The sequence below is a fragment of the Cnephaeus nilssonii genome (genome assembly GCF_951640355.1).
Source record: "Cnephaeus nilssonii genome assembly, chromosome: 8".
In the NCBI taxonomy this organism is placed as follows: domain Eukaryota; kingdom Metazoa; phylum Chordata; class Mammalia; order Chiroptera; family Vespertilionidae; genus Cnephaeus; species Cnephaeus nilssonii.
In genome coordinates, this window is record NC_137079.1 from 40,841,086 (window position 1) to 40,862,500 (window position 21,415).

General features: G+C 46.2%; 1 protein-coding gene across 2 annotated transcripts in view; it reads left to right on the forward strand.

Moving 5' to 3' along the window:
- STK24 (serine/threonine kinase 24) overlaps nucleotides 1-21,415 on the forward strand; it is a 102,356-nt gene that overhangs the window by 63,183 nt on the left and 17,758 nt on the right. For both annotated transcript variants that reach the window (XM_079779462.1, XM_079779463.1), the window contains exons 3-5: nucleotides 13,089-13,145; nucleotides 19,274-19,382; nucleotides 19,660-19,817. In XM_079779462.1, coding sequence (XP_079635588.1) covers nucleotides 13,089-13,145; nucleotides 19,274-19,382; nucleotides 19,660-19,817 — 324 coding nt within the window. The remainder of the gene's footprint in view (nucleotides 1-13,088; nucleotides 13,146-19,273; nucleotides 19,383-19,659; nucleotides 19,818-21,415) is intronic.

Consider the following 21,415-nt stretch of genomic DNA (forward strand, 5'->3'; position numbering starts at 1 on the left):
GACTTTCTCTCTGAAAAAAAGTATATATATGTATAAATATGTATGTATATGTAGATTTTATATATATACTAGAGGCCCAGTGCATGAAATTCATGCATGGGGCAGTGTCCCTCATCCCAGCCTGCACCCTCTCCAATCTGGGACCCCTCGAGGGATGTCCAACTTCTCATTTAGGCCCAATTAGGCCTAAACGGGCAGTCGGACATCCCTCTCACAATCCAGGACTGCTTGCTCCCAACCGCTCACCTGCCTGCCTGCCTGTCTGATTGCCCCTAACCACTCTCCTGCCAGCCTGATCGATGCCTAACTGCCCTCACCTGCTGGCCCAGTCACCCTTAACTGCCCTCTCTTGTCAGCCTGTTTGCCCCTAACTTCCCTCCCCCACTGGCCTGGTTGCCCCCAACTGTTCTCCCCAGCAGGCCTTGGCACCCCCAACAGCCCTCCTTTTCAGGCCTGGTCCCTCCCAACTGTCCTCCCCTGCTGGCCATCTTGTGGTGGCCATCTTGTGTCCACATGGGGGTGGCCATCTTTGACCACATGGGGGAAGCCATTTTGTGTGTTGGAGTGATGGTCAATTTGCATATTACCTCTTTATTAGATAGGATGAGATTACCTAAGTAGACAGTATGATTGCACCAAATGCAATACTCTCTATGAAGGTATTTAATAACTTGTGAGGTGCCACTGCATTGCATGAATGCAAAATGGTGGTGGGGACCCCACCTACTTGACAAGCAGAAAGACAGTAGAAATTCTGGGGCCACCCATTGTGAAGGAGAATGTGGCCATCCCTAGTCCTGTGGAGGACTCGGCCCTCCCCTCCTTCAGTGAATGTGACCACCCAACACTGGGTCACAGCTGAGCGGCCCCTGGTGGTCAGAGGGGATGGAAGATGGCCTGGGAGGACAGCAGTTCTGCAAGAAAGTGAGAGTTGACCTTTTCCTGTCCTTTCAGCTTTCTGTCAAACCAAGGCTGACTGGTTGTTAAGGAGTACAGATACCAAGGCAAGTTCAGGCCTGAAAACACTGCAGACCAAGCTGTGCTGTGCTGAGCAAATCCTGAGAGGTGGGGGGTGGGGGCAGGTGGTATTAGAAAGTCAGATGAAAAAATGTTACCTGTACAGAGACTCTCACACCTAACGTTCATTTCCAAAAGCACCTTTTTCTTCTCTAGAACTAACCCTCGTGGTGCCCAGGCAGCACTGCATCCCTGCACTTAGAAAAGCACTGGCTGCCATAGTACCCTCCCTCTTCCTGGGAGTTTTGTCCATTCCTTAGCAGGAACCTCCTCCACCTCCTTCTGGCCCTTTTCCAGGTGTAAGTATTACGTGGTGATGTCATGAAAAGTCCTGTGGGTCAGGATAGTTGCTAGAATATTCTGTTTTATTCAAGGACAAAATCATTTGAACTTCTAGCTGTCTGTCTGTTCGTTTGTCTATCTTTATACAGAAGCAGTTTATTGATCACTCTTCTTACCCATAGTTCTTGTTCTTTCTGAGTTAAATTTTAATTTATAAATTACAAAGAAATTATTTGTTTGATTCTGGATTTTCAAATTTACTATCATAAAATATTGCGGTCTGTTTGCATTTAAAATTTTTTTCCTCTAATAATATTCTTTATTTTTTTTTTTTTGCTATACTTGCAAATTAGTGTGTTTGGTATTTTGTTCTTGATTACAGACATTGGAGGTTATTATTTTTAAAAATTAATGTATATTCTTATTCTAATATTTTCTATTAATTATACATGTATCTTTATTAATTCTTTACTTTCCTTAGTTTGGTTCCTTTCCTTAGGCTTCTGTCTTCCTTCCTAACTTTTGGGTTGGACATTTAATTTTTTTTCTTTTTCGGCTTGGTAATAGGAACACATAGTGCTGTAAGTTTTCCTTTGGCTCTTTTCTGTAGTTTCTGGTGTATGTATTGTTTCCAACATCATGTTTTGATTTTTGTTGTTTGAGCTAAGGATTTGATCCAGTAATTTACAGTTGGTTTGTTTTCCTTTGTGCTGTTTCAGGTCTTATTGTACAACCTTATTTTTAATTGCGTATAGTGGCCTTTCTCCCATTTCACAGTTGTTTCCAACACTAGAAGACTTTCCTTGCCTTTGTCCTCCTCTCAGAGCCTGGGAAGAGAGAGGGAAGCCTGGGATCTCGTCCCCACCCCTTTCCTCATCAGTGCGCTTATCCTTGGTGTGCGGAATTATTCCCTTTCCACCTGTGTGCCTCAGGATTGCTTTGGGGTGAGCAGAGAAGGGGTGTGCTAATGGGATGAGAGGTGGTGAGGCCGGCTGAAGGCTTCAGGACCTGCTGCATTCTTGGATCTGCAAGTTCCTTTACTCTTTGGCTCCTTTTGTAGGGCCTGGGCCTACTGCAGCTGCCTCATAGGATGTGCTGAGCACCAGTGGAAATAATGTGTGTACATGGGCACCTGGCACTGTGCCTAACACACAAAAGGTGCACCACAGCGTGCTCCTCCTCTCCTGCTCCAGCCAGGCCAGTCACAGGCTTTCCATGCCGCCGTCCGTGCCCTGTGCATCAGGCCGGTGCTGGGTCCCCACCTCGCTCCTTCACTCCAGCAGCCTCTTCAGACAGTATTGACAGAGATCATTTTCCACAGAAATTCCGTTTTTCTGTTTTTTAAATGTAAGGCCTTCTTCCCTATTGGAGCCTGTTACAGACCCACAGCTGCTGTGTCATTCCGCCTCAGCCTTCAGTTGTGTTGCTTAGATAACACACAAGTTCAAAATGCACTTGAGAAGTAGGGTAGCCAATGGGGAAAGTGACTCAAAGGGATTTAATGTTCTGTGCTTGTGGGATCATCTTATTATGAAAGGATTAGTAAAATGATAGGGACTGACCTTTATTTACCTGGGATGACTCGCATACACGGGTGGGCAAAAGTAGGCTTACAGTTATCCTCATAGAAAAAAAAAATACATAATACAAGAATAAATAATAATACAAGAATAAACTGTTTCACATACAACTGTAATCCTACTTTTGCCCATACTTGTATATTCTGAGCACCCCTTCACTTAAAAATATTGCTATATATCACTTGTTAGAAAGGCAAACAACTTTTCCTCTACCCTCTTTTTGACTAGGGGGTCTGCAAATTAAAATGACAGAAGACAGATTAACAGGAGAAAAGTTTATAAGTGTGCATACTCATTAAATGATAAAGATAGAGCCTTATATCCTAATTAAGGAGAAGGGAGGGGAAGAACAAATGTGTTTCTTTAGGAAAGACAAATGGGATTTTACAGCAGATAAGAAAATAAGTGCTGCTCTCTCTACAGATAGAGAGGTCCTGCTTCCTCCTCCAGGCCAGGGGGTTTATGGTAAGTTTATTCTGTTCTTCCTCCTGAGAGTAGGCCCACCCCAAAGAGGGGATTTATGCAGCCTCACCTCCCAGAAATTGCTGCTTTAGTCAGATAAGGGAAGCTCCTAGCAGTCTTCTTTCTGCATCTATTAAATAGAAGATGTTTTCAGCTGAAAATAATCTTCATACTAACCCAAAGGGCTCCCAGTGGGTCCCCACACACTAAATTTCACTGTATCAGTTACCATCACTGTGCTGGTTCCAACCTCTCTCCCAAACTCCAAAACCATATTTTTCAACTGTTGCTCCGGTGTATCTGCCAGACTGTCCCATCAATATTGCAAAAGTACAAAGAGCCATCTCGGCTTCCCTCCCCTGTCCACCTAGTTGTCCTCTTTCTGACCTTCCTATCTGTATTCCTGGAGTCCTCACTTACTGCGGCTCCAACGAGCGGAAACACTCATCAGGGCCACTTCTAGAATGTCTCCAGGTCTCGCCCTGACCTGCTCACTCATTCTATCATGTAGGTAGTTGCTGGTTACTTATCCTCCTCTGAAAGTTTTGATTTCCCCGTTGCTTATTAAGTTAAGCTGAAACTCCACCAACTGGCATTATTCTCACCTGCTTAGCTGAACAGGATCACTTGTTTATTCCTTGACCATCCCCAGGTATCTGCCAGAAACACCCCTATCACCCTGCCCCAGTCAGCCTTAGTACTTTTTCTTATTTTTTATTTTATTATTATTATTATTTTATTGTCTAAAGTTTTACTTTTTCCCCAATTGACCCCCTCCCTCATCCCTTCCCAGCCCGGGTAAGCCCCCACTGCCCCAGTGTCTGTGTCCATTAGTTACACTAATATGCATGCATATAAGTCCTTTGGTTGCTCTCTAACCCCCTCCCCTACCATTTGTCTCTAGATTGATCTATTCTTCTTCATCAAATTATGTTGATCATTATATCCCACATATGAATGAGATCATGTGATATTTATCTTTCTCCGACTGGCTTATTTCGCTTAGCATAATGCTCTCCAGGTCCATCCATGCTGTTGCAAATGGTAAAGGTTCCTTTTTTTTTAATAGCGGCGTAGTATTCCATTGTGTAGATGTACCACAGTTTTTTAATCCACTCATCTGCCGATGGGCGACGTAGGCTGTTTCCAAATCTTAGCTATTGTAAGTTGTGCTGTTATGAACATAGGGGTGCATATATCCTTTCTGATTGGGGTTTCTGGTTTCTTGGGATATATTCCTAGAAGTGGGATCACTGGGTCAAATGGGAGTTCCATTTTTAACTTTTTGAGAAAACTCCATACTGTTCTCCACAGTGGCTGCACCAGTCTGCATTCCCACCAGCAGTGCATGAGGGTTCCTTTTTCTCCACATCCTCGCCAGCACTTGTCTGTTGACTTGTTGATAATGGTCATTCTGACAGGTGTGAGATGGTATCTCATTGTTGTTTTGATTTGCATCTCTGGGATGATTAGTGACTTTGAGCATGTTTTCATATGTCTCTGGGCCTTCTGTATGTCCTCTTTCGAAAAGTGTCTATTTAGTTCCTTTGACCATTTTTTGATTGGATTGTTTATCTTCCTTTTGTTAAGTTGTATGAGTTTTCTGTAAATTTTGGAGATTAAAGCCTTATCGGAAATATCATTGGCAAATATGTTCTCCCATGCAGTGGGCTTTCTTATTGTTTTGTTGATGGTTTCTTTTGCTGTGCAGAAGCTTTTTATTTTGATGTAGTCCCATTTGTTTATTGTCTCCTTAGTCTCCATTGCCCTAGGGGCTGTATCTGTAAAGATATTGCTACGACATATGTCTGCTATTTTGCTGCCTATGGAATCTTGTAGGATTTTTATGGTTTCCTATCTTACATTCAAGTCCTTTAGCCATTTTGAGTTTGTTTTTGTGTTTGGTGTAAGTTGGTGGTCTAGTTTCATTTTTTTTGCATGTATCTGTCCAAATTTCCCAGCACCATTTATTGAAGAGACTGTTTTGACTCCATTGCATGCTCTTGCCTCCTTTGTCAAATATTAATTGAGCATAATGGCTTGGGTCGATTTCTGGGTTCTCTATTCTGTTCCATTGGTCTATATGTCTGTTCTTGTGCCCGTACCAGGCAGTTTTGAGAACCGTGGCTTGGTAATATAGCTTGATATCTGATAATCTATTAGAACTGCTGGGAGGACAGTGAGAGTTGACCTCTCTTCCTGTCGTTTCAGGTTTCTGTCAAACCAAGGCTGACTGGTTTGTTAAGGAGTACAGATACCAAGGAAAGTTCAGGCCTGAAAACACTGCAGACCAAGCTATGATCCCTCCAACTTTATTCTTCTTTCTCAGGATTGCTGTGGCTATTTGGGGTCTTTTTTTTTTATTCCAGATGAATTTTTGGAGAGTTTGTTCTTGATCTTTGAAATATGCTGTTGGTATATTAATGGGGATTGCATTGAATCTGAAGATTGATTTGGGTAGTATGGACATTTTAATGATGTTGATTTTGCCTTAGTTCTTCAAGTTGCAGCTCAAATACCACTTCTCTCTTGGAGTTTCATCTAAGCCTTCTCCTCATTCAGTTCAGATGGGCCTCTCAGAATACCCATGGCATTTTGTATCTCTTTTGTGGCACCCAGTGCAGGCTGTCTGATTGTAGTTATTTGTCCACATTTTCTATTATGAAAAGTTTCTTAAAGTCAGAGTCTAGATATATACCGTGTTCATAGTAGCTGTCTAAATTATTTAAGAAATGGTAGCATCAGTGAAACAGGAAACAAGTTTTTTGAGGTCAGGAACCATATTCTGTACCTTGAATACAATTGGAAGGCTGTGATGTCAGGGAGTCTCTGAGAGACTGGTCTCAGGGTCAGAGAGCTGGTAAGGGTCAGAGGCAGGATTCAAATCCTGTCTCAACATTCTGTGTTCATGCCCACATCTTAACAAAAATGTATCTTTGCTTTAAAAACCATATTGTTAAGGAAGTCTTAACCCATCTATCTATCTATCTATCTATCTATCTATCTATCTATCTACCTACCTACCTACCTACCTACCTACCTACCTATCTAAAAGGCTAAGTGACCGGCTGACCCGCCGGTACCTATGACGTGCACTAACCACCACGGGGCAGACGCTCAACGCAGGAGCTGCCGAGCTGCAGTGACTTGGCAGTGGCGGTTCTCGGGTGACACATGGTTCTCAGGTGACACAGCCCAGAACCAGAGAGGAGGGAGCCTGATTCCTCGCGGCGCCTCCTGGTTCCTGAATCTGGTTTACTGCACACTTGCATTTGCGTTCCACACCCTGTACGACAGCAACTTTGCAGAGTGCCCTCTCGCACTCTGGGACCCCTCGGGGGATGTCCAAGAGCCGGTTTTGGCCCGATCCCCACAGGCCAGGCTGAGGGACCCCACCTGCCAGAGGGACCCTGCTCACTGTGCAGACTCCCTTCAAGCTGTGGTGCCACTCCAGGCATTCTAATTAATGTCCTTTCAATGTGCACGAATCCGTGCACTGGGCCACACGTATTTTAATAAAACCTGCTGTACTTTAGATGATTCTTGGGCTCAGCCTTTTGTTACTGCTAATGAATTTGGATGCAGTGTAGATGCAAAATGTACTTAACTTCATTTTAGAATTTCTGTGTAAAAAATCTTGTTAACTGTGTGGAATCTTACCCTGTCTTGTTTACCTTGTTTTAACCTTCCTGTCATCTGTTGTTGTCTGTCAAGCCCCCTTTCCCCTGAAAAGGGAGCCCCCATTTTCAGTCATCAGCACAGGTTCTTAGGAAGCAGTTGCCAACAATTCAGGTTGCCTATAAGTGGCATCATTATTGATGTTGTGTCGCCATTAAATTAATTTCTGCAAGCAAAAACTACCAAAAGCAAAACCCAAAGACAAATGCGGAAAATGCTGTGTTTGCAGATCATGTTGCAGGAGGCTAATTTTCTTAATGTTAGAAGCTCCCATTTTTAACAAAGGCCTGTTACCCAGTAAAAAAAATGGACAAAGGAAATGAATTAAGGGTTCATAGAAAATAAACACGACCCTCCAATATATAAAAGTGTTCAACCTTACAATAAGATGAACTCATTGAAATACCATTATTTTCCACTTATGGATTGATGACTGTCCTCATTTTCTGCCATAATGAAGTACCACAGATGGCATGGCTTAAACAACAGAAATTCATTTCCCCACAAACATGGAGGTTGGAAGTCTGAGATAAGTCTCGGTTGGTTTCCTCTCAGGTCTGGCTTGCAGGTGGATGTCTTCTCTCAGTGTCTTCACTGGTCTTCCTTCTGTGGGTACCTTTTACATTGTGAATCCTGAATTAATTAAATAAGCCATTTTCTTTCCCCATATGGGAAAATTATATTATAGGAACATTCATGATTTATGTTGTTTGAGGTAATTTTTAAAAAAGGAAATTATTCTGATTAAAATTATTCTTGTTTTAAGAACTCTTCTGATTTATTTCTCGTAGAGTGCCTCACAGGTCACCGTTTGTGAGGTTTACGGGGGCAGTGCTTGCACATCCGGGCAGGGACAGCGTGGTCCTCTGGTCACTGAGAACAGGCCAAGTGTGTCTTTGACCAGACCATTCTTTTCAACACTTGCCTCAAGGCTGGGAGAGCAGTAATGCTTTTTTAATTCCAGTATAGAATGTGTATGAATCGTTGTTCCAGATTTTAGTTTCCTCATACACTCCCATGCAGAGAAATACTATTTGGTGTTGTTAATTGGGCTGTTTTGGTTTCTGCAGGTTATTTTAAGGCATGTATGGGTGATGATGTTGATAAGCAAATACCACTTTGCATGTGTTTAGTACTTCGAACTTTGCAGAGTGATTTCACATTCATTATCTCATTTTATTGTCAATTGAACTGGGAGGTTTAGAACCATGGAGATTATTATCGTTTTTTAAGGGCTGAGGAATCCAAAGCTTGGGTGTCTCATGGTAAGTAAGTGATAGTCTTCTAGTTGGAGGTTTCAGGGTTCCTATATGCAAAACTGACGGGGCTGGAATGAGGAGGGAATTATTTGTCAGTGCTTCTCGTCTAGTAGCACTTGATCATACAGTGAAGTGGCTTTCAATGAGGGTGATTTTGGCTCTTTGAGGCCATCAGAAATGTCTGAGAACCTTTTGGTCATCGGAACTGGAGACGTGGTACTGGCACCTAGTGGGTAGAGAGCCAGGGATGCTGCTAGACTGTAGGCACCAGACAGTGCCCACAGAGAGAATTGTTCCCCACATGTCAGTGTCAAGGATGAGAAACCCTGGTGTAGCTGCACGCCATTCCTGGGTGGAGGATGAGATGGCCCTCTCTCTGAGGTGAGAGGAAAGTGAGGACAGTGGTTGGGGGTGGAGAATGAAGGAGGGAGATGGGTACCCTGAATCAGTATCCTCAGAGAACTGCCCTGTGAGCTGGACTTGCAGGGAGTCTATCAGAGAGAGCCCCTGTGCAGAAACCTGCAGGTGTTGGAGTGGGGGCATGGAGCAGAGCATGTGGAAATGAGGTGGGGAGACAGAGGGTACATGCTTGTGAAGGGCACTAGTTCACCAAGCCAGAGTTTGGAAGTCATGACAGAATTTAGTAGAAGCTCTCAGATATTTTAAAATCAGGAGTTTGTTGTTGTTTCTTAAGATAAGAGATTGACTCACTCTCTATAATGTTGGGTGGACACCTTTATGTCAAACCGCTCAAATTGTACCCCGTACCTCCTTCCCCTGGGCTTCCTGTCAGTAGATGGCACTGCCAGGTGTTCATTCAAGTGAGGCCAAAGCCAAAGTCGCTTTGACCTCCTTGCGCACCACCCAGTCCTGTCATTTCTGCTTCCCAATCCTCTCCAGATGATGTCACACTCACCTTCGCCGTCACCTTTCCCCAGACCGTACATGAGCCTTTAACTATTTCCAGCCACTTCTCCACACACATTGAGTGCTTGCCAAACGAGCATTGCTTTGGTGTACCCTTCAGTGCCTTAGGAGATAGTCTGACATGTTTACCCCAGCTACTACGAGATTGGCCTTTCTCTGTCACTCCACCCGCCCCTCCTTGTGCCCTCTTTCCATTAGGTCTTTGATGCTGCCTCTTCCCTGCCTTGCAGCTTCACTCCTGCCACCTGGATGCTGACCTGCATTTCTCCCCCTGGTCCCCTCCCTCCCTGACCCCAGTGCCAACTCATCATTCAGGTTCTGACGTGAGCTGCCAGGTCCCTGCTGTACCCTCCCTTGGCATCCACTTGTGAGTTATAGCTAGTCAAGCATCATTGAAGATTGTCTTCAGCTCTAGAAGGCAAGCTCCCTGTGCGGAAGGCAGGTGCTCACCCTGCTTACTGCTGCCTCCTGGTGCTCGCCCCTGGGAAAAGCTGCCCAGTGGCATCTCAGCCAGGAGTGTGTGGGGACTGGCCGGCTCTCCACGGCAAGATGAGTGACACGCCCAGTAAGGTCAGAAAGCAAGTCTCGGCAAGAGGCGGTGGCCAGTGGAGCCTTTCGCGATGCAATTTCCATTTTATTCCCCAATTAGTGGGTTGGTGGTGCTGATGGAATTGGGGACAAAAACACATTAGTCACAGGACCTAGCTAAGGTGCTTAAAATGCAGTGGCCTGAAAAAAGGACCTACTGCTGTTTTCCTAAGTGCCCTTGAATCTGGTGGACTTCATGTTTACATAATAGCGTTCATACCCCAGCAGGTCTGGTACCAGGAAGCAGCTGGATGAAAATAGAAACCGGCTGGTCTTTTTACTGCATCTTCCTCTCCAGAAAGGCCAGGTCTCTACAATGAAAGGGTGGGGCTTTAGCCTTTTAGCTGGAGAGCAGCTGGTTTGCCAGTTGTCCTGCTATTGCTCTAACGCCCCCTGTGGTATTAGGACAACGCTGGAAATGGGTCACTTATCTCTGAAAGGAAGAAATAGTACTTTAAAGTGTTGTTTTGTTTCCTTGGTACGTAGTTACTTGCTAGGCTGACCCAGGATGGAGCTTCGGAATGGCAGACAAGGTGTGGTCACTTGTGTCTTGTTCCAGGAAACAGTGTGGTGACACTGGAATCTCCAGAGTCAGCAAAGGCTGTTCCCAGGGTGTCTCATTGCACAGCTCCCTGCAGTGGGGAGTGAGGTGGGGAGAGATTACAGACCTGCTGAGAGTTTATCTTGCTCTTGTAAACTTGCCCTTAATGCCCATAAAATAATAAAAGAGATGGGAGCTGGGTCAAACAGCCCCATAAAAAAAAGGAATGAGAGTAGAAACTCAAGTTCCCTTAGAGGAAAACAATTTAAATTTCCCATGTCATCAAAAACGGTATTGGGCGTTCCCTGGAATAGTTTATTTCTAGCTACCAGATAGGATGCTTTTGGAATGCTCCGAAGGAGCAACACAACATTCTCTAGTAGCAGGTGTTAGAGAGATCTGCCATTGGGCATATTTGTGAACAGAGAGGAAGGTTGGAGATCACTCTTTCTGATAGGAAGTTCTCTTTAAGTCAGGACCAGGAGGTGATTGAGCCTGTTCAAGGCGGGTGCCCTTGACTGGATGAGTGGTTGTTAGGTGAGGAGATCTTTGTATGTATAAGGTGGATTCCAAACACATCATTTAAGGCTTCTTTCTGTGCCTTTTTCAGTCTAGACTTAAATTGTCTTCATCACATTAGTAGTCGAGGCCGTTTAAAAGCTTGTAAGTGTTCTATATACAGTCAAACGTGGACTGTATTTAGGATATTATAGAATTGACCTCAGATGTCAGGGTTTGTTTTAAGTTTTAGAAGGGATTATTTTTGCAAGTGCAGAGCAGGCACCAGTGCCCCCCTGAGTGAGTGCAGTCGGTGTGATTGACCCTTCCTTGGCTGCAGAGCACCACAGGTAGCCTTCCTGAGCTCGAGCGTGCCAGGCACTGTCCCCTGGCGCTTAGACCAGTAGGTCTAAAGCAAAAGTCTGTTCAGCGTATGGGGCCAGTGAGGGTTTTCCTGACAGGGATCTGCTGAGGTGAAATGGCCGAGAAGCCAGAGTCCTGTCACTAGAAACAGGAGTCCATGGCACCCGACAGAGGGCCCTTCTTGGGGATGATCTGAAGGGCAAAGGCACAGTTCTGTCCTGAAGGTACAAGCGCCTTGGAAGAGGTTTTGTTGTTCTATCCTGTGTTGATGCACACGAAAGCTACCATAAAGCACTGAGTTAGCAATGAATCTTGCTGGTACAAGCATACCCATGGACATGGCTCCCAGGCAGTGGGCCAGAACACCACTAGCGCTGCGATGGGTCAGCCACCACAGTATCACTGAAGGGTTACCTGCCATCGGTGCTGTTATGGGTTATTCATGTCACCAGCTGTTCTGTTCTGGCACTTAGCTGAGCATGGGTCAGAAGCTTAGAGAGGAAATACCTTCCCAGGCCCCTCAGCTTATAAGGAGGGGTCAGAATCCCAATCCTGGTCTGGCTCATTCCCAAGCCCGAGTCTTCCTGACCACCGCACGGGAAGAACAGTGCAGATATTTGCTAGCTTCTTTCAAGGGAGAAGCAGTTTGGGATTTATGTTTCCAAAGAGAATGCTAGAATTCACAGGCGCTGCATGAGAGAGAAAAGGAAAAGACAGAGTAACAAATGGCACCTCACCCCGCTGGTGGGGGGAGCTAGGTGGACACAGACACAGACTTAGTTCAGCACGGGCCTCCTTTCCTGGAGCTCCCTGAGAGAGCACGGTAGCCTCTGGGGGTCTGAAATGGGCTGCCTCTGCGAAGTTCAGGCTAGCTGGCCAGCCCACCACCCCACCTTTGGAGCATTGCCTTTCCCTTTACTCATAGGGATGAGGGTCAGTCCCTGCATCACAGCTGCAGGCCACAGAAAAGGAAGTGGCCTGCTCCCAGGATTGTGTGCTTCGGGCACCTGGCTGACACCTGGGGGGAGACTGTGTGGCTGCTGCTGGACTGAACTGGCTTTGGGGACTGGATCTCAAACCCTACTGTGCTTGTGGGTCATGGCCTGAGGTTGTTTACGAGTGGAGCCCCCTGTGGTCCCATCTTGTCCCATCTTAAGAGATGGCTGGTCCAGAAGGTCTGGTCACCTGTCTGGAAGAGTCTGGTACAGGGCCTGGCCAGACATGGCAGCCCCTCTGACACAGGAGGCCTCTTGCCCACGGCTTGCTGGGCACATTTTCCTTGATGGCATGTATCTTCTATATATATAAAAGCCTAAATGACCAGACAATTGGCAGGTGGCTATGACATGCACTGACCACCAGGGAGCAGACAACGCAGGAGCTTCCCCCTGATGGTCAGTGTGCTCCCACAGTGGGAGCATTGCTGAGCTGACAGATGGGTGCCAGCTGCCAGGCTGATGGCTGGCAAGTGCAGCTGAGACGGTCCGAGCCTCTCCTGTGGACAATCCCCCTGCGCGCTCAAGCAGCGGTGGTGGCAGGTGCAGCGGGGCTGGGATGAGCGGGAGCGGCGCTGTGCCCAGCCCAGCCGCGGGCTCCTCCCTGGCCGCCTGCTGCTTCGTGCACTACTTCATGCTGTGCGGGATCAATGCGGACAGTGGGCTGGAGCCCGATAAGCTGGCGGGTAAGGCCAGGCTGCAGCAGCGCGGAGGGCCACTGATCCCCGCAGGCCAGGCTGAGGGACCCCACTGGTGCACAAATCCGTGCACTGGGCCTCTAGTGTATTTATAAAATTTTATGGTTTCAAAATAACAAGAAAAAATACCTGTAGATTATTTTTTTTTTTTCGGTTTTGCTCATTTTAAAAGTAATTTCTCTCTTTTTTTGTTTTTGTAGGATACTAAGTTGTGGATAATAATGGAATATCTTGGTGGAGGCTCCGCACTAGATCTAGTAAGTATTATGTCGGAAGCCTGTGCATTAAGGCTCTTCTTGGTTTTGAAAGTAATTCTGTTTATACATTTCCATTTCTCTCTTTAAGTTCTATGAAAAATGGACCAAACTCTTTCTTATAATATGTATTTCTGCTTCTGATATATTATTGACAATTACAGGTCTACTTTTGAAACCAGTATTGTTGTTTCTTGGGAAACCCATGAACTCATTCATAAAAGCCAAGAAGGATTTTGCCTGTCACTATCTTACTGAAGATCAGTTTGCTAGTTTTCCAAAACTGGTTTTCACGTTTGTAGAGCTAATACCCCATCATTATTTTAAATTTCAGATAGTAACTTAGCTTCCAAAATATGTGGGCAATATTTTAATTTATAATTAATTAGAATTAGGATTTTAACAAATTAAACCGTTTTCAGAGTAAGACCCAGGCAGAGTGTGAGGCCTGCAGCACGCTGCTCATACCAGAGCAGTGGGCAGGGTATGCAGCGGGCTGCGGAGGAGCCGGGCCGGCACCCGTGCCCGGCTGCCTGGCCTGGACCTACTGCGCCATTAGTGTGCGCCACTGTCTCCCACATGAGATAGTGGGAGCTAGGTATAGGATGACCTTAAAGTCACAGTCTGGGACTTGCTTCTCATGGTAAAACACGGTTTACATGTTGGCCTCTGGCAAGATGCTCAGAAACAACCAGTGAATCATAGGCATTGTTTAAGTATTCCTCGAAGCACAGCATATGCAAAATCAATTCTTAAAAGACTGCACACAGTAGTTTAGCACTTGACATCTTGCCGCCCCTGTGGCTATGCAGCGAAATTAATGTCATCAGCCCACTTTCCTACCTGTCCTACAAAGCTGGCCTTTGGGTGAGTGGTGATTTCTGGGACAGGCCTAACCTGTCATTTTGGTATTAGAGGGTGGGTCCTGCCTGATGGAAAGTTGTCAAGTGATGGTCTGCATTATTCACTGCTCAGCGTGAGAGCTGAAGGAAGCCGTTTTTCAGTGGTTATAGTCTACATAGGTTTTATTCGCTAAGGAAAGAAGTGCCCTCCGATTAAAAGGAGCTTGCTTTCTCACAATAATAGTAGCAATTCGTAGTTTTTTGGGGGAAGGTAAAACTCTAATGATATAAACCATAAAAGCAGTTGGTCAAAATGATGTTCAAAGGAAATTTCAAGAAAAATATTTAATATGATATGAACTATTACATTAAAATGGGAATAGTGACAGAACAGCTGGATAAATTTTATGACTTGCTTCACTGCTTTTCTATAAATATACACATACAAAACATTTCATTTTTTTACTCTTTTGGGAAATACTTCAGGACTGTAGAAAATTATTTTGTTTAATTAGATTTCCTATTATCTTAAGTGAATTTCATTTGTGGCATATATAAAGTTGTTCGTGGGGACTCTTGTCTGACCTCAAGTTTTTCAGGGCAGCAATTCTAGTCTCTAAATGCCATAATTTATTCATTATTAATGCCACAGTTATTTACTTATTTAGTGGTAACTTTCTTTGGAGCTTTGACTTGAAGTCTGTGAAATTTTAGACATTACAGTTGGAAGAAATGTAGAACTCTCCATTTGAAAAAAAGTCTTGTGGAGTATGAGAGCCCCAGCAAATTGCCATCTACGTTGCACTCAATGGCCCTGATGACAAGAACCAGGCATCCTTTTTGGATGTTCCTAATCATCTCGTTTTCATTGATGAGGAAACGGGACACTCAGGTTAGGTGTCCCAGCTCACAAACAGAGCTGGACTTTGGACCTCCTTGTGACCAGGTGCAAAGTCTGTGGCCTTCCCTGATCCCATGCTGTCCTTCCCCTCCCTCTGACCTCATTGTATCTTTCTCCACTTCTTATCTCTGCCCCCAACTCTCTGAGCAGAAGACACACTTCACAAGAATTATCTTTTACATATTGAAAACCATTAGTATTATTTTGAGAGGGTCTTATGTTTATAACAGACTAGAGGCCCGGTGCACGAAATTCGTGCGTGGGTGTGTGTGTGTGGGGGTGTCCCTCAGCCCTGTCTTGGTCTGCAGAGACGCCAGCATCCCTCACCCCAGCTTCTAGCTAGAGGTTCCGCCCCTCCTTCTGCACAGGCTCTAGGAAGATGCTTGCCCTGGGGCCTCCTCAAGGCCCTGGCCCATGACGCCCTGCAGTTCGGGGGCTTGGGCTTTCAGGTCTGGCTTCCTCACCTGGCATGGTGAGTATCAGCTGCCATGGGAGCCTTGCCTTAGGAGTCACCCCTTGGACCATACTACTTTCGAGTGTGTGTGTGTGGGGGGGTGTGGGGGTGGCCTTGGTGGCAGTGATTTGATGTCTGTAGCATGCCCGCTGACACCCACCACAGCGGCACAACACTGGTCCCGTCTGGACTGCTGGCAGGGGGCTTCCAGTCTGCGACTGGGGGCTGCAGGTGGAGGACCCTGGCACCCATAGGGCTGTCAGCATCAGGAACTGGAAAGATTCATTTTTCTGGTTCCTCCCCTGCCACATGGATGCTGAGCTCTGGGCCCCACAGGCCCGTTCACTCCTGCCACAAGGTTGGCCGGGGCGGGGACATGGGCTCGCTGCCCCAGAGGCCCCTTCTGTGCCACAGCACAGCCATGGCACAGACGCCGAGCTTGCGCTCTGCGTCCTGCCGGCCCCACTGGCGATGCGAGCTCAGTGTCCACAGGCCCCATTCGGCCCCCGCTCAGCGGCGCAGGGGCTGATGGTGTCCTGCTGGAGGCAAGGGCAGGGGGCGGGGACACTCCGTCCTCGCCGCCCGCCCTTTGCCTCCGGCCGGCCCCATTTGGCCCCCCGTGCTGCTGACACTCCGTCCCCGCCGCCCGCCCTTTGCCTCCGGCCGGCCCCATTTGGTCCCCGCACCGCTGACACTCCGTCCCCGCCGCCCGCCCTTTGCCTCCCGCTGGCCCAATTGGCCACCTAGACCACCCCGAGTCCCGCCCCTGCGCCTCCCGCCGGCCCAATCGGCCACCCCGAGTCCTGCCCCCCGTGCTTCCCGCCGGCCCAATTGTGGGCGTAGTGGAGTGATGGTAATTTACATATTACCCTTTTATTATGTAGGATTTAAAAAACCAGGATATTGTCACATAAAAATCTGATACCATGTAGAGATGTTTGGCAAACTTGAACATGTATCCGCAAAATGTTTTTAAAAAATGAGATGGCGTATCCATTAAGGTTTAAACCAGTGATGACGAACCTATGACACGCGTGTCAGCACTGACACGTGTAGCCATTTCTGACGACACGCGGCCACATGCCGAGGATGAAACATTTGCTGCTCCTGAGGATGAAACATTTGCAACTAGAGTCTTGGAGTTAGTTTTTTCCTCAAAGTGACAAACTACCCGAGTTATGCTCAGTTTTTTGGCGAAGTTTGACACACCAAGCTCAAAAGGTTGCCCATCACTGGTTTAGACCGAGCTGCTCTTGTAGGGCCCCAGTGTCTCACACAAGATAGAAATTTATTTCTCTCCCACGTGATGGGGTCAGTGGGCTCTAGTCCATGTGGTCACCAGCGTCCTGCACTAGTGGGTGGTCCTACCATCTGTATCCCATGGCATTCCCTGGTCTTCAGTCGTGCTTTCTGGCTGCCAGTGTTCCAAGGCCAAGGCCAGGAAAGGGGCATGTGTCACTTCTCATGTTACACTGGGGAGAACTTACTCACGTGGCTGTATGTGCTGCTGTGGAGGTGGGCAGGTGTGGCCTCTTGTGGAGTGGCCACGTTCCTGGCTAATGGTGTCTGCTGCAGAGGAAGGCTGAGAGAACAGACTTGGGGAGAGGGAATTAGAGTCACCCAGAGGTGAGATGCAGCCAGTAGTCTTTCTTTTATAACAATTATTTGAAATTTTCACAGTTCTCTTCATGATAGAGACTGCCATGTTTATAATGCCTAGAAATGGTAATGGTGGAGAATGCTAATATATGACTCTGAGAACTTAGCTCAACCTGGTCTTACCACTAGTGAGGATTTCTGTCATGTAGAAAGCAACTGAATACCGCTTATAGTGAGTTTTGACACCAAGGACATCCACTGTACCCCCCAAACAAAGAATAAGTCATTGGGGTTGGTGTGTAGGCCAGATTTAAATGGGCCAGTTCTCAGTGATCCAGGAAGAGATTTTTCTGTTAGTTTTACTGAACTCTTCTTATCTCTCCTAGCCGATAACACCAGGCTGCTCTGCTGTTTCTTTCCAGAGACTGGGTAATAATAGAAGAGAGGTTGATGTTAAGCCCAAGCCTAGCCCCATGTTGCTAATGGTCTGTGTGGAGTGGAGGAGGGCGTGGACTTGCACTCTGTGATATGACTATGAACAACTGTGTTCTGGTGGTGTGAATAAGAGCAAATATGCTTTTCTTTCCCCTAGGTTATGAGAAAAGTGGCTTTTCCTCATTTTGAGTGCTAAAACTTGCATTTTCTATGAACACTCGAAAGTAGATGTGGAGAAGGCAGACAGGCAGGGTTTCCAGATTGTGTCTTTGGAACAGTAGTCTCAATGTGTGTTTCTTGAAAATAAGACTCTTGGGGTCCGATAACTGGGAACAGTTAGGTTCTGTGGAACAAAGTGTGTGACCTGTTGCCTCAGTTGGAGGTAACTTGGATAGTATCTCGATTAGCATTTGGGATACTTCCTTGCAGGCTAGTTAGCCCAGGCAATGGGACTTTCTCTGAGCACATAACACCGGGTAAAACGACAGTGAGCAGCACGTTGTCTCACACTGAGTGCTGAGGTGAGGCGCCGAGGAGCTGCTCCATCACAGGTGTGCCCTGCTGCCCGACAGCCAGGATCCTAGGGAGCCAACAGTTAGGGTGAGAACCTCCCCTCCTTCACCCAGATTTGGTGGGTTTTTGTGTAGACAGGTTGGGCCAGTGAGCAGAGGCGGCACAGCTCGCTAGATGAGCCAGAAGGCGGTTCCAGGCATGAGTGCAGCTGTCGTGAAGCAGAAAGGGGTCTCAGCTTCCCCGCCCGCCGCCACCTTCCCAGCCCCGGCCCTGACACACACCAAGGACTGCCCGTCTGAGAAAGTGTGCTGTCAGGCAGAACTCGACCTAACGAGGCGGGTCTCAGTTTTTATTCCCTGGGCTTTAAAGCATCTGTCTTTTTAAAGCTTGGTGATGTCACAGGGTTGTATGGGCTAAGATGTGTGGGTTTGGGTTATGATGCATTCACTGTCAAGTCTGAAGACGTAATTCCGAGGACCGTTGTTCAGATGAAAAATTGATAGGCTATTAGAATTCTGAGGCCCCACCCCCACCCCCCATCTGACAGGCCCATGACCAGTTCTTTTGGGGGTGTTCGGTGGTTTTGCTGAAGTAATTTATGTAATTATTTAGTTGTTGAATTCCCACTCTGTGAGTGATGGTGGATCTACCCAATTTGAACTGAGCTTTAGAACCCATTTTTTTCTCCTTTGAAAAGGGCATGTATGTAGTTGACATTTCTTCCTTACACTTTATACATTTATCAATATCAAGAGTCACTATAAATTTCTTTTGAGTTTCTCAGAATAAAAGTTTTCAGAGATAATTATTTCCTGATTTGGGACAATATAATAAGTTGTTTTTGTTATATAACATATATATTTATAAAAATAAAGAAAATATAACAAAAAATCCCAGTCATTTGGAATTGAGTTCTTTTAGCTGTCTTCCCCTCAAGCTTTAAATTTTAGGTTTAAAAAATTCTGGTGCAGAGGTATTCTCAGAAAGCAGTGGGCTCCTGGGCCTTCTCTTTGGACCACTGTGTTTTGATTACCATTACACATGGACAGAGCCACGCTGCTTCGTGCCCTCCCCAGCAGGTACTGGCAGTCTCTGGGCTTTGGCTTTCTGGACTAAAACCCCTTATGGCCCAACACAGTGGGGCTGGCCACAGACTTTCTCACTGGCCCTACCCTACTTTAATTTTTAGCCAGCTTTGCTCGACTCAGCAAAGTCATTTTCTCTGTTTTATTGTTGTTTGGGGCCCTTTAAGTAGGTTTTAATTGTCTGGACAAAATGCCTGTTTTGGAGTAGATTTTCATTATTGTCCATTTAACATGGGTATTGACTTTTATAATTTCAAATGTCTTAGAATCATATAAGTAACTTTAACATTTTTTTTTGTTAGTTAGAACCTGGGCCTTTAGATGAAACTCAGATTGCTACTATATTAAGAGAAATACTGAAAGGACTTGATTATTTGCATTCGGAGAAGAAAATTCATCGAGACATTAAAGGTAAGAAAGCATCTTGTTTTTATTCCGTTGAAAACCTCAGGTGGAGAGGACCGTGCTGCAGAGTAAAGCTGTGCTTTTCTTCTCCGGGGGGCTGTCCAGAGTCCCTGCAGCATGCCGGGGTGGGTGTGAGGGATGTCTGCTCAGAAGCATAGCCTTGTTGCCTGTTCTTGTTGAGCACATGATCTCGCTGAGGAGAGGACGGAAACATTCCCAAAATGATAATGGACGGAACAATACAGCAAATAATATCAAGAGGCATCTTGGTTTTATTTTGCAGCTGCCAATGTTCTGCTCTCTGAACATGGAGAGGTGAAGCTGGCTGATTTTGGGGTGGCGGGCCAGCTGACGGATACCCAGATAAAAAGAAATACCTTCGTGGGCACCCCTTTCTGGATGGCACCTGAAGTCATCAAACAGTCAGCCTATGACTCAAAGGTAACAGCCGATGCTTCACCATCGCTGGGTCTGGAGAGTTCCCCCCTCTTGTATTTTCACCTTATAGCTCTTCCAGTGAGAGTGAAGACTGGCACCTTGAAGTAGGTCATAAAGGTCGTTGGACCTTGGTTAAAAACAGGTTTCTTCACTGTCTCCTGCTGTATCATGCAATACCCTTTATTTATCCAGTCCACAGTCAGTGAGGTTTTCAGCATAATGTCTGCTTGGTGGTGGTGTTTGAAGGTGGGTGTGGAGGGACGGAGGATCAAGGTGGTGGCCAAGGTAAAGGCAGCCAGTAGAGCGATGTGGGATGTGGGTCCACAGAGAGGGCTCGGGGGCTGTTTGTGTATGGGTAATAGTCGAGGCCTGAGTGGAGGGGGTGAAGGAAGAGGGCTGTGGACAGAAATCTGAACGATATTTAAGGGACATGGACAGAAAGAGGATCCCACAAGAGAAACAGCCACAAAAATGGAATAATGCTTTTAGAGGTTGCTACAGAACCTTCCGGTCATTATTTTTAGTACCCAGTTAGATTGTTACTCTCACAGGCTCTTAACCAACATGGGGCAGAATTATAATTCCCTTTTCCAACCTCTCTTTTTTAATGCTCACCTGAGGACATGCTTATTGATTTTAGAGAGAGGGGGAGGGATTAAGAAAGAGGGAGAGGGCGAAAGGAAAAGGGTTAGGGAGAAAGAAAGAGGCTGCCTGAGACATCTCCCTCCCGTCTTTCTCCCTAGTGCAGGGTCTGGGTGTTGCCAAAGGCAGCCTCTGAGCATCAGGAGGTTTCACTGTGGAGCTTTGCCACTTTGTTCCTGGTGTTCTTACCAAGATCAAATGCTCTTACCTGATCAGTAGAAGTTGCAGCATTCTTTTTAGGTAGATTAAAAGGTGCAAACTCACAGGGAATGCACACTTGGTTTGGGACCTCAAGAAACTGTCACTGACCTTTAGTTACCTTTCCTTCTGGCTTATGTTAAAAGCTAAATCTTTCATTTGCTTGGATCATACCCAGTGGCTATTTTTTTTAAACATTTTTGTATTTTAAAAAAATTTTCTATTGGCTCTTTACTGGGAACCATGTGTGAAAATATGCTTATGTGAAATTTGCTTCCCAGGTTTGTTGACCCAGGAGGTGTGGAAATTGCAGATAAGGCTGATGTCTATGGCTGAGTCTTGGGGCTTATCAGAAGTGGGGTTCCAGAGGCTGGGCCCTTAGGGATGACGTCACACACACCCTCATTAGTTGTGACTCTGGGCTAGCAGCGCTTCTTAAGAACAGTGCCTGACAAAGGGCCCTTTTCCGAGTTGCTTTGTGAAATATCCTTCCAGTGGCTGCCACCCTCTCCGAGGCTTGCCTGAGCAGTTTATGTTCTTAGAGGGGCACCCTGCTCTCCTGATAACACAAATTTAACTCGGCTTCTTTCCAGTTCTCCCTTCCATTCTTCCTTGTGGGTGTTTTCCTACTGGTCTCTGTGTTACAGGTAAAGAGCTTAACAGGTGCAGGCCAGCAGGTTCTGTTACGTCATCATGGGAGCACACCACTCAGCCGCAGCCCCCATTGAGAAGGAGTCCTTGGTCACCAGTAACAGTTATTC